Source organism: Notechis scutatus, chromosome 3 (assembly GCF_049901735.1).
Source record: "Notechis scutatus isolate UNSWTSFEM ecotype Mainland chromosome 3, rNotScu1.2, whole genome shotgun sequence".
NCBI classification, from domain to species: domain Eukaryota; kingdom Metazoa; phylum Chordata; class Lepidosauria; order Squamata; family Elapidae; genus Notechis; species Notechis scutatus.
The window spans coordinates 194,368,652-194,382,009 of record NC_142011.1 but is presented as its reverse complement, the minus strand read 5'-3'; the positions used below and the strand labels follow the sequence as shown (position 1 = coordinate 194,382,009).

The 13,358-nt window shown below is 39.2% G+C and overlaps 1 protein-coding gene across 1 annotated transcript in view; it reads right to left on the bottom strand.

Annotated features, from left to right (window-relative positions):
* MTBP (MDM2 binding protein) overlaps positions 1-13,341 on the bottom strand; it is a 28,595-nt gene extending 15,254 nt beyond the window's left edge. Inside the window, exons 1-12 of the mRNA XM_026689461.2 lie at positions 13,234-13,341; positions 11,745-11,825; positions 10,824-10,897; positions 10,596-10,741; positions 10,172-10,230; positions 8,985-9,129; positions 8,371-8,488; positions 7,272-7,412; positions 4,956-5,050; positions 3,259-3,331; positions 1,767-1,884; positions 1,195-1,368 (exon numbers count right to left, since the gene is read on the bottom strand). Coding sequence (XP_026545246.2) covers positions 1,195-1,368; positions 1,767-1,884; positions 3,259-3,331; positions 4,956-5,050; positions 7,272-7,412; positions 8,371-8,488; positions 8,985-9,129; positions 10,172-10,230; positions 10,596-10,741; positions 10,824-10,897; positions 11,745-11,825; positions 13,234-13,303 — 1,294 coding nt within the window. The 5' untranslated portion in view covers positions 13,304-13,341. The remainder of the gene's footprint in view (positions 1-1,194; positions 1,369-1,766; positions 1,885-3,258; positions 3,332-4,955; positions 5,051-7,271; positions 7,413-8,370; positions 8,489-8,984; positions 9,130-10,171; positions 10,231-10,595; positions 10,742-10,823; positions 10,898-11,744; positions 11,826-13,233) is intronic.
* Positions 13,342-13,358: the final 17 nt, after the last annotated feature.

The following is a 13,358-nucleotide window of genomic DNA, read 5'->3' as shown; positions in this document are numbered from 1 at the left end:
AGAAGAATGACATAGGTAGCCCTTAACTTACAACTGGTCACTTAGCAGCAGTTATGACAGACTCAAAAGCTACTTATGACTTTGTCTGTGGAGATTCCCAGTCATCCAGGTCATGGTTGTCCCAAAGGTGCTTTTTCAAGAGGCAACTGGACTTTCTGGTTTTTCTCTGAAGACATTTCACTTCTCATCCAAGAGGCTTCTTCAGCTTCTAGAATGAGAAGTGAAAGGTCTTCAAAGAAAAACCAGAAAGTCCAGTTGCCTCTTGAAAAAGCACCTTTGGGGCTACTTATGATCTTGTTTCAATGTTCTGACATTGGGCTGTACCCTCCACTCAGTCGCATGACTGCATTTTGGGCACTCATCCAATGGTCTGCAATTACAGATGTTTGTAGCATCCCACAATCACATGATTTAAGTCGGTTTTCCTGGAAACCAGCATTTCCTTCTGGTTTCTGGCAAAATGGCTTTGCTTAATGACTTACAACCATAGTAGCCCGGCTCAATTAAGGTCAAGGACTCTCTGTATTATCCCCTGCATGGAAACTGGATTCGTTAACTGAAAAGTATCTGTAATAGTAACAGATAAATCATGTGGCTTTAAAAGGCAATTTTGACAATTATAATAGCCATAATTCACTGGTATAGCACATATTTTGCATGTGCACAGAGCTGGGAAAAATCTTTGACCAACCAATGCTAATAAACATCAATAATATCAAGCTACATGGACATATAGTCTTATATTTTCAAAGGAAGGAGACAAGTGTGTTTTCTCTATACAAGTTGTAAATAAACTAAAAGTGGAGAGGTGATCCAGGGAAAAAAAATTCTCTCCAAGCCTTAGTGAAGACTTCAAGTGGAGTCTTACATTCTTAGAGAACAAGGTGAAAGAACAAGTCTAACCTGTGTCCGACCAGTCCAGTCAATAGTGAATTGAAGATCTTTCTTAATATCAAATAAAACTCTGATAACAAGGTTGTACTTCTGTTTTGATAATTTGATTAAAGAAGATAATAGATATGGCTATTCATGATCAATGTGTTTAATTCACAGATCTGATTAGTTTCCTGAGGCTCGTTTCAAATAATTACTATTTACAAAAAAAAAAAAAAGGATTTATTCTACTTACAACTTTACCCTACTGGAATGAAAATTACACATTTGTGCCTCTTGGTTCAATCACAAAAGGTATACCTGCTTCTGTTTCTTCTCCTGCTGTTGTCAGCTTTCTTATACTTTCTGCAAGAGGGACAGAACCATTTATCTGATTGGCTGAATAGATTACTGTTGCTTTACATCCTCCATAGCCATTGCCTTGCACCAAGAAATAATAATTGCAAGTTTCTCCTTTAAGTTCAACTTCTGGAACTAAAGAGAAATACATCTTGATGTTCACAAAAATGAAAAGTGTTCTGTTCATAAACACATACCAAAAAAACCTAGATTAAATCAGCATGCCTGCTAGATTTCAAGTAGCCAGGATTCCTGATTTCAGTAATATGTTTTCTAAAGTTCAAGCTATATATAGGTTTTGGTTTTTTTTTAAAAAAAGCTTACTTACAGTTAGCATCACTTTTTTCCAACCTGAGAGAAAGCAGAGACCCAAACTTTCCAATTTCTCTGCTGACCATACCAGAAGGCAGTGGAGGTCAGTCAGTGTCTTTCTTAATCAGTTTTTTTGAACCACCAAGCATTACTTTATCTTTTTATCAATTTACTAACACGGAGAAAGCAGCGTAGTGTGGAAAGAATACAACTTTACTTACTGCTGAGACCTTTGTGTTTCTCAGCTATGCATTCCTTCCATTTTTTTGAGCTTAGCTGGCTGGGTACAGGATTCAACATACTGCTTATACTGCAAGGCAGTACGAATAAAGCTCCTACCTGCAGATGAAACATATATAGACCATTATAAATGCATCTTCTCAGATAATGAGATATACGAAAGGTCTCATGCATAAGCAGAGCCCTCTCTGAGGCAGATGAATGGTTAAGAAATAAATGGATGGATGGATGGATGGATGGAGATGGAGAGATAGATGGAGTGGACAGTCAGTCCGTCACTTAGTCAGTCTATGGAGATTTTCAGTCATCCAGGTCATGGATGTCCCAAAGGTGCTTTTTCAAGAGACAACTGGACTTTCTGGGTTTTCCATTCCCCAACATCCATTCAGAGCTGAAAGAAGCTTCTTGGATGAGAAGCGAAACATTTTCAAAGAAAAACCAGGAAGTCCAGTTGCCTCTTGAAAAAGCACCTGTCAACTCATAAAAATATTTCTATGGTCTTTTTAGAAAGGGAGGGAGGAGCAGTGCGGCAGCTTGCAAACCAAAAGTGCATTCCATAAATGTTTTCAAAGATAGTAACTAGGTGACTGAAGTTTATACCAAGCAAAATTCTAACTGGAGAGCATGATTGATGACTCTGGGCTATGGATGTGTCCCATTGGAGATTATGAATTATGATACACCCGGGGGTGGAGGGAAAACCAGGGTCAAGAGTGACAATGAATGATGTCTCAGTCGGCTACACCCAGGCAGTTCCGGACATGTTAATTCCCAATAAATCCTGTGAAGTTTTGGAAGTTTGGCTCGAGACTCATGATTTAAATGGGGGTAACTGCCGGAATCCTGACAGCACCTTTGGGATATAGATAAGATACAGACAGACAGACAGGGTCTATGGAGTTTCTCAGTCATTCATACCCATTTGCACTATTCAGGTGACCCTGAGGGCACAGATAAACCTCCAAGTGGCCTTGACGTCTCTCAGAAAGCGTGCTAACGGCCAGATGACTGCAAGGAATATAAATCCTTCCATTCCCCACCATCCAGTCAGAGCAGAAGAAGCTTAAGAAGGATGAGGAGCGAAACGTCTTCAAGTAAAAACAACACCCAGTTGTCTTTTGAAAAAGCACCTTTGGGACAGACAGACAGAGACTTACCCGGCTCCTTTAAAGCTGACTGTGCATCAGATGAGGTCAGCCCCACTAGAGGGACCACATCAAGAAAGCAACTCCACAGGAAGACTAGAACTCTACTTTATTGAAGTGGGTTGTAATAACAGAATCTTCCAAGGCTAATTTTGCTATGTATCTCACCCCAATGAATCAGGGAGGACTTTTTCCTAAGCCGTGTACAAATATTATCTTGTTTCTCTGGACTTTAAAAACAAGATTTCTTTTCAGGAATACAGGTGCATTAGTTTTAACTCACTTTCATTCTGCTAAAAGTTAATGTTAATAAAAAGCCACCATCTACCTTTCCATGTAGCGAAGAAAGCTGATCCCACAAGAGGAGAGACTTCTTCTCAGCATCAGTTCTAGCCAAAGCCCTAGGCAAAGTTTAGGAATCACAGACTCACAGCCACGAAGTGCAAAAGTCAATAAAGGTAGTCCTCCACGTACGGCCACAATCGAGCCCAAAATTTCTGTCGCTAAGCGAGACATATTTTAAGTGAGTTTTGCCCCATCTTGCCACAGGTGTTAAGCGAATCACTGCAGCTGTTAACTTAGTAACAAGGTTGTTAAGTGACTCTGGCTTCCCCCTTGACTTTGATTGTCAGAAGGTTGCAAAAGGGGATCACACATGACCCCAGGATGCTGCGGCTGCCACAAATGAGTTTGTTGTCAAGCATCCGAATGTAAATCACATGACCATAGGGACACTGCAACCGTCATAAAGTATGAAAAATAGTCATGAGTTACTTTTTCTCAATGCTGTTGTAACTTCAAATGGTCACTAAGCAAACTGTTATAAGTCAAGGGCGATCTGGATACAAATACAGACCAATAACCTTCATTATTATCCAAGGAAACGTCTCTTGCCAGTCACATCCACCTGACCCATTAGAGCGAGGAGGCAGGGAATGTTGCGGGTTCCATCCCTGAGGGAGATACACCTGGTGGGACCTAGAAGAAGGGCCTTCTCCGTGGTGGCTCCCTCTCTCTGGAACATCATTCCCCCAGAGATTAGAATGGCCCCCTCTCTAATACTCTAATACTCTTCCGGAAGGCACTGAAGACCTGGTTCTGCCAGCGGGCCTGGGGAACCCAGAGAGGGATGGAGCCCATCAGGTGGCTAGTGTGATCTGCTGTCGTTGGGGTGGGGGGGTGGGAGTTGGTTTTTTTGTTTCCCACCTCCAAATTTTGTTCTATTGTACTTTACTAATTTATTTGATTCTTTTTGTTAGTTTTTTTGTTTTTGTTTTTATTTTTTTGTTTGTTTTAAATATGGTTTTACATTGTGTAAGCCACCTCGAGTCACCATGGGCGAATAGGCAGCAATATAAATTAAATCAATCAATCAATCAATCAGTCAATTAATTACTGGTGAGATGATTAGATGACCGAATATTGGTGTTGGAGAATGTAACAAACAAATAAGAAACAATTTTTCCATGTAATCTTTCCAAGATTATAGGGAAACTAATCAAGGAGGGAACAAACCTAGAACTAAGGAGAAATTTCCTGACAATTAGAAAAATTAATCAGTGGAACAATTTGTTTCCAGAAGTTATGGGTGCTCCAACACTGGAGGTTTTTAAGAAGAGATTGGACACCCATTTGTCTGAAATGATATAGGGTCTCTTGCTTGAGCAAGGGGTTGGACTAGAAGACCCCCAAGGTCCCTTCCAACTGTTATTCTACATATATTACTATTCAACTTTGCAAAGGCCCAGGAGTGTACAGTGCTATGTATCTTAAGAATGAACCCACTGGATTCAGGGGAAATGTCTTCCACGTTTATAGAATGAATGATTGCCTCTGTAAAACTCAAAAGCAATGTTAGCAATAATTGTACCATTCATTAAAACTGTCATTCGTGACAGTGCATATCTATGAGAGTATTTAGTTTACTTGCTCTAAAGATTTCCTGTTTCTGACATTCATTCCCAGGCTCCAGGGCCGTAAAATACTCCTAAATCAAACCAAATGACACCTGCTATAAAAGGATACAGCTCAAAATGGAGGTTCGACATTAAACATGCTGGCAGGTGAGTCAACAGCACCATCTGTACAAATTTTAAAGCAGGACTGTAATAATGGAACACCTGAAACAAAATTAAAAGGTAATTTGGATTGCGTATTCCAGCACACACTATCAAAACTTTGGTTTCTGGGGGGAAAAAAAAATAAGAACGAGCTTTCTCTTTTTTCCTTCCCCTTGCACCCCCCCCCCAAAAAAAATTTCAAAGTTGAGAGATTCAACAGAGGTGATAAAGTCTGCCACGATGAAGCAAAAATTGAGGATGATAAAATAAACTATGTGGACTGGGTTTAATTGGACAAGATAAGAGTTGATTCCGTATTTGTCCTAGCAGGCAAACTCTATGAGCAGGTAGCAATATTGACCTGAACAACAGTTTTTTTTCCTTTTCTAAACTTTTCTCTTTGTTAACTTTCCTTATTGATTCTCTTTAAGATTCTACAATTTTAGGGCAACTACCCTAGCTATTTTCCTTAGCTATCCCTGTGTATATTTACAGTGACATTGAATATATAGAGCCCTGATGGCGAACCTATGGCAAGCGTGCCGGAAGTGGCACACAGAGCCATTACAGCCGGCACACGAGCCCTCACAGCCCAGGTCTACTGTGTATGTGTACATGCGCCGCCAGTCCAACAGCTGATTGTCGGGTATCTGGTGCACATGTTTGAGGTGCAAGGGAGACGTATGTGCATGCGCAGATGCGCGGCGTGTAGGGGGGCCACTCGCGCATGCGCAGAGACGCACGGTGTGCAGGGGAGTCACACACCCATGCGTGGAGGGCATGGTGGGGGACCCGCGTGCATTGCCTTCTGGGTGCTGACACGCACGCAATTATCGGCACAGGAGCCCAAAAAGGTTAGCTACCACTGATATAGAGTCTCCTGCTTGAGAAGGAAGTTCAGCAGAAGGCTATGATCTACTGTATATAAATACATGATGAAAAACAAACATTAAGGGATAAATTTGTTTTCTTTCTATACCCTTGCCAGCAGGGATGGGATTCAAAAATTTTAACGGGTTCTGTGGGCGTGGCTTAGGTGGTGGGCGTGGCTTGGTGGTCATGTGACTGGGTGGATGTGGCTTGGTGGTCATGTTATTGGCTGGGCGTGGCCAACTCAATATCACTCACATCGAGGAACGCATCTCCTCGCCTGGCCTCTCGTGAGTGTGGGGATGCTGCAACAGTTGTAAGTGTGAAAAATGGTCATAAGTCACTTTTTTCAGTGCCATTGTAACTCTGCATGGTCACTGCACACAAGCAAATTACCAGCAAAGAGGAAAAAAACTCCAGAGACGTTCCTGAGACAGGAAGTCTAGTCCTGCCAAGAATGTAATAAGGGTTAACGGAGAGGCAGTTTCTGTAAGCAACACCAGAATGTTTCCTTCCTGCTTTCCTTACAGGATTAAGCCAGTAATTTTTTCTAACAACTGGTTCTCCGAACTGCTTAGAATGTTAACAACCGGTTCTAGCGAATAGGTATGAACTGGTAGAATCCCACCCCTGCTTGCCAGGCTGGTTATCAAAGATGAGGCTTTAGGAGTGAAAGGATCTCAGCCCTGGGTCTCAGAAGTGGCAAAGATGCAATTGCAGAGAAGGGGCCCTATTGCTGCCAGCTACGTCTGCACAAAGTTAAAAAAAAAAAAGCTTCAATTTTCCTGGCAGACAGAACCATCTGTCATCTGAATCCAGCAAGCCAGAAATTCCACATTCCTGACAATAAAATTTTGAGCACCTTTCTTCCATTTTAAAAGCTCACTTGGTCATATCAAACAGCCTATCTCTTACTATGTGTTCAAATTCTTAAACTGAAATCTGATGTGTGTTTTGCCCTGAATAGCCTGGTAAAAAAACCAAACCAAATTGCAGAATTATTTCATCTATATTGAGACAGAATTTTCCATAAGTTCTAAATGTGCATGTATTATGCCACCCTATTCCAAAAGACTTCGGAAAGCAAAATATATATATTTTACTTTGAGTTGAGATTTTCTTCTTTTTCCTTGAAGCTATTCTTGGAGAACAAAGCAGCTAGATTTCCAAAACAGACTAACACCACCATGAAATAGATTTTTAATTTCTATGCCTCTGGGCGTATGCATTTTACCTACTAAGCCATAAAAAAGCTAGATTTTAAAATGTTTACTTTTCTAGGTAAATATTGTTTCCAAGGTTTTTTTTAAAAAAAAGTAATATTCTATTTTATGGCATTGTTGAACCTAGATTTATCTGATTTCTAAAATGCTAAAAACTGCAATTCAGATAGACCAAACGCATCAATTACCTTCGCAGAGTGAATATTGGTATTCTTTGACTGTTTATTTTCATCAGCCGCAGAGAAAGTATTTAAGCAGAAGGGGCTGAATGGCCTTCCAGATGCAGGGCCTTTTATACAAAAATCTGGAAATGTGATTTCAGATCCAAACTGGAGAAAAAAAGCAAAGAATAGTTATAAAGTTCTTAACTATTACACACCCAGATCTCTGTTATATAAAATGGCTATTTAAGATGGCTATTATATAAAATGAGAAATTATAATGCAGCCAGTGGAATTTGAAAGCACGGTATTTATGGGTCCAAAAATACCTATTTAAAATGTTAACTACGTTTTTAATGCTAGCACAATCAGTTTCTCCTGTAGGTTTTCAAGTACGTTGACTCCAATAATTCTGATATCCCCCCCAAAACAGGTAAGATAGAACACATGCTTTCTAAACCCATTTCCTTTCTCTTTTGTGCACAATATTCTAATCTGAGCCCACTGTATTTTTTTATTGTTCCTTTCACCCTTTCTTTCCAGCCTTTCATCCATGTTGGAATTGACAGAATAGCTCAACAGTAGGATGGACGGCATATAAATTTAACAAATGAATAAAAATCTCTGGATTGCTTTTTCAGATCTGCAAACTGTGCTGCCTCCCCCCATACACATACACATCAAAACCAAAACCAAAACAAACTATGGACAGAACAAGTAATTCATATTATAGAATTATTCCATTCATGAAGGAGGTTCTTAACTAATGCAGTTATTTATTAAGCCTCTTCGATCTTAATAACCTTTTTACTGAGAGAAAATGAACTTTACTTCAGTCTCTGGAGTTTTTAAGTTTTCCAACTGGTTGCAAGAGTGAGAAGACTCTGACAAAACGTGGCTTCTCTCAAGAGTATAGTCCCATGAGCGAAGATCATTTAATAGGAAGCTCTTGGCAAATGTTTCTTTAATTAGAAGCCAAGCCTGAGACTATAGCAGCACAAAGTTTTCTAATACACCACATTCAATGAAAATAACAGGTGGATAAATATTTCCATACATAAATCCAGTGCATAGTTTATGGTACTATTATGGTACTATTCTTCCAATAAAATTTCAAACCCAATACCTTTTGTTCCCAGATTTGAATCTTTCCTCTCCACAGTTCCCTTGAATCAATACTGTCTTGCACGTTTTCAAGAGCTAATATATCAGCAGAAAGATATTCTGCAAATTTTTGCCAAGCACTGTAAAAAGAAAACATGTGTAAGTAGTGCATATTTCACTAAAATCTTGGTAACTTTCAAAGTGAATAATTTTTAGGAGACTAAATATGATCCCACAGTGCTACAAAAAGCTATGGAATGTCATTTATCATTTTGTAAAATATTTAGATCTTATTCGAAATGTTATCTAGTTTTACCCCGTTAAGATTTGCATTTCACTTTTCTTCAAGGTAGCATGCAACTCCCTTCTCCACGCAAGGTGAATTGGGTTGGGTGACTGGCAAAGAGGTGGATAACTAGCCCAAGGTTATCCAGTGAATCTCAACAACTTAGTACACCAAAATGTATGACAGCTATCATGACTTTGAATCCAGGATGCAAGTACCTTTCTTGAGGCCTACCATAACTTTGAGAAGTCACTAAGCAACTGGTCATAAGTTGCAGGCTACCTGTACTCCTAAAATGACATTCGCAACCCTCCCTTTCTCAATTATCTTATCTGAATACCACTACTCACCTGTTGCTTTTGTTTGCTACGATAGTGATCTTTGCTGCATGCCATTCTCTTAGGTGTTTTAGAGCACCAATGACAGGTAAACAGTCTTTTAATTGAGGGGCGTCTGTTTCTGAAGACTGGAGAATAACATCAACCATGGCTTTTCCTGCAGAAGGAAATATCATAAATGAAGACAGGCATTTCAGTCTGCTTTTTTGTAGGAGCAGGAAACTGAACATTGGACACTTCTATTTTTTTAACTCTTATCAGATTGAATTGATTGGGCAGATGCTATGGGAGATAGGGGCTCCCTCAAAATAATTAAGCCTTATGTATGTAGGGCTTTATAGCTAACAAGAAGCATCTTGAATCATACCCAGAAGCCAACTTGCAATCGGTACAGTTTGCAAACAGCGTTTCAAGATGGATATACTAAAGTATGCTCTTCACTGTCCATGCGCTTTCTGATTAGAAACAAGGGCAGCTCCATAATTCAACAACCAATATTCATAGAGCCAATTTGGCATAGGGGTTAAGGTGCTACACTAGCAACTGGAATGCTGAGTTCTACTTCTCCCTTAAGCACAGAAGTTGGCTGGGTGCTTTGGGCCAGTCCCTCACTTTCAGTCCAAGCCACAGAGCATTAGGTATATACACTGTCTTGAACTGACTAAAATCATCATAAAAACCAAATTCAAAAAAATAAGTAGAAGAGAATATTTGTAGCTCGGGGTTGAACTGCGAGATCACTGATACAGTCTTGAGCTTGGTTGCATTCTTGCAGGCATTTCATTTCCAAACTAGGTAGCATCATCAGTGCTCAGGATCGAGCACTGATAATGTTATCCGGTTTGGTAATGAAACATGTGCAAGAAAACAACCAAGCTCAGAACGCACTAAGGATCCCACATAGACAAAATCCTTTCCTTTATTGCTAGTTACATGGTTGCTTTTGGTATGGAGTATGTTTTATTCCTCTACATTATTTTAAGCAAAAATTGTGTGCTATTAAATAATTTCTCCTAGCAAGGGCATCCTTCCAGATTTTCGCTATATAATTTATAATTGCCTGTAAGGTGTCCTTGTGTGCCAAGCTATTTACCAGAGCATTATTACAAACAGAAGACAGACTAACTGCCTCAAAGGCATTTTGAAAAGCAAAATGATTTTGTCACAAAAATAGTTTGTTTCCAAAATGGTCACATTACCAGGAGCAGGAAGTTTATCAGCTAAAAGATGTATGCTCTCCGCAGATTCTTCATATAGACTGAAATATAAGAACGATTTTTTTTTAAAAAAAATATTCTCACTCAAGAATATGCTTCAAAACATTTAGTGCTTTACCCAATCCAAGTATCAAAATAGGAAGCGCTGTATGTGTGTATAGAAAAAGAGAGAGAAAAGATTTACTTCAAATGAAAAACTTGCCATCTAAGTTTTGGGTAATTAACTTATCAGAATCAACAATTTCTTGCTAAATCAGCTATTTTACTGCTATTCCTAATATATTATAAATATATTCCTAATATTTACTGTCCCCTATGCATTTAAAGACCATTCCCAAGTTCAGAAACTGTACTCTCAGATATATTTTCAAACATATTAACATATACACACAGTGGATCAACTTACTCAATGAGTGATACAGATTCCCTATTGTCGTCTTCTTCCTCAACATGCTGATCACCAAGATATCCTTCAATATTTCTTTGAATAGAGGTTTTGCTTTGGTCTGTCTCTTCATTAATACTGATGTCCTCCCAGTCAGTACTAGAAAACTATTCGGTTAAAAGAATATATTGTTAAGGGTTGAAAAAGCTGGAACTAATGTTTGGGATAATTACGTCTCCAGTGACTCACCTGAGAAAATCCACATATTGACTGAACTGCAAAATACCATTCTTTCACATATGGAATCCCAGTAAGAGAACATGCTGAAAGGAGAAGTAATATAGATGTTACAATGAATTTTAGAAAATTAAAATAGGAGCTTCATTTTCTTCATGAAAAACGTATTAAAAGAAGTGTCATGATTGCAATAGCTCTTAAGAATTAAAATAACATACAAGAAATGAAAACAATCCTTTCTCTAAAAACTTAAACTCTAGTGGTAGCAAAGTCAAAGTGTTATTTCAGATAAATGCAGTAATTAATTGTGCTTTCTTTCCTCCCCATCATCCACAAGAAAATTAGCTGGTTATTTTTCTGTCAGTGTTTGATTTTTTAAAAATGTTTTGTATTGTATGCTGCAGAGACAATTGTCTGCATTGTAGTGAAAAAGCTAGTAGTTTTATTTATTAAGTGGCCTCTGATGAAGGTAGTCCAGATTCCCAGGAGGGAGGAGGTGAATTCCAGAGGAACAAGAGACAACTAAGTTCAGATAGTTTGCATGAGCGAAAGAGGATAAAAATGGTTCCTCCGTAATAATAAATGTATATTTTATGTACACTGAAAGCATATGCACCAAGACAAATTCCTTGTGTGTCCAATCACACTTGGCCAATAAAGAATTCAATTCTATTCTATTCTAATTCTCAGAGTATATGCTTTATATAAGTTTGCTTTAGTTTGGCAAGATTGATGTCAGGCTTCAAAAACCAAGAAACATTGTAATCCAAACAGATTTCTTTATTATTCCTCATCCTGCTTTTTACAGTGAACGATGAGATATTTCAGCAAGTTCAAAAGCAGCAAAGTTCACTCCCTCTATGTCCTCAACAGTTTAAGTTCACCCACTGTGCCAGGCAATATTGTAGTTTGCTGCAGAAAAGCTTCCCTTACCTGGGAAAGTTTCAAATGTTGCCTTTAGAGAGGGACTGCAATTTATTTTGAGCAAGTTATAAATATTTTCAGCTGTCAAACCTGGAAAACATAAGAGTTTATTGAAAAATCATGAAAGCAAGGCTACGTAGCCTATTTATCCTAGTACAAAATCTCATTTTAGGAATGCCACTGGCAACCCTAGGAATAGGGTTGAAATATACTGTGTTTTTTTGTTACCTGTGTTTGTATAGAATCTGGCTTTCAGTGCAAACTGGGTGTTGTTTTTTAAAGAAAACCCGCTGGCAACCCTCTCCAAGGTACATGCACCCCTCTGCCTTGGAAAACTAAGTGTGTAAAAATGCATCTATTGTCAAGACCTATATCTCCCTACAAGATTGATGGGGCTACATTAGCTTAACCTCACTCTGCTTTGGGATATAAAAACCATTAGCTGGCTAAGCCAATAAGCTCTTTTTAAATAGGTTTCCTTAAAACAACCCTCTCCTCTCCCATCCCATGAGTTGATTTACTAGGCTGTAGGAACAAGACTATTGGTTTAAACAGAAGAAAAAGCCTGCGGGAGGTGGAACCCTGATCTTTTAATTATAAAATAATTAATCCTGTCAAGATTTGTAAGGGGAGGGAGTGTATTTCAAATTATGTAGGCAGCACAAATCATTATTCCAATCATCCCACCATAGTTACCCACTGGTAGCTGCAATACAGAAGTACCCAAGGATACCTTTTTAAATAGATGATAGATAGATAGATAGACAGATAGATAGATAGATAGATAGATAGATAGATAGAATTTTTTTCTCTCTGCTCAGTGCAATATTATACATTTTTCCCAATTTTATGGTTGGAGGGGGGATAACTTGGCATTTGAGTAACTGCAATAATCCAAGACATCTAGGAAGGCAGCCTAGTGGAAAGACCACCATAAATTCCTATTATATAACGAGAGAGTAAGAGAGAGAGAGAGAAATAGAGATATAGAAAGTGAGAGATGGAGAGAGATAGGGAGCAAGATAGATAGATAGATAGATAGATAGATAGATAGATAGATAGATAGATAGATAGATAGATAGATAGATAGATAGATAGATGATAGATAGATAGATAGATAGAGAGAGAGAGAGAGAGAGAGAGAGAGAGAGAGAGAGAGAGAGAGAGAGAGAGAGAGCAAGAGAGAATTATATAAATATAAATATAAATTCCTAGGAATCGAACAAGAAAAAGGACAGAGGCTGCCCTTACAAACCCCACAGATTCAGCTAGGTGGCAGCATTAACCATCCTTTCCAAAAATGAAGCGCTTCTCGGATGGGAGACCACCAGGAGATCTGAGTCTAGGCAGGCAGAGCAAATCCCCAAAGAGGGCAATTCGTTTCAACCACACCCCTTCCAAAAAAAAGAAAAAAAAAGCCACGGACGCGTCCCGGATAAGAATGAAAGAGGGCGCCCCCATCCTCCCTCAGCGCAAGACCTTCCCCCCGAAACGGCACCTGAAAAGCCTCCGGGATCCGTCTGGCCGCCCCGGAGCCGCCAACTGAGGAAGAGCAGATAGCGGTCCATGACTGACGCCGACGCGGTTAAACCTCCCGCGCCTCCCCTGCGAGACTTCCCGCTT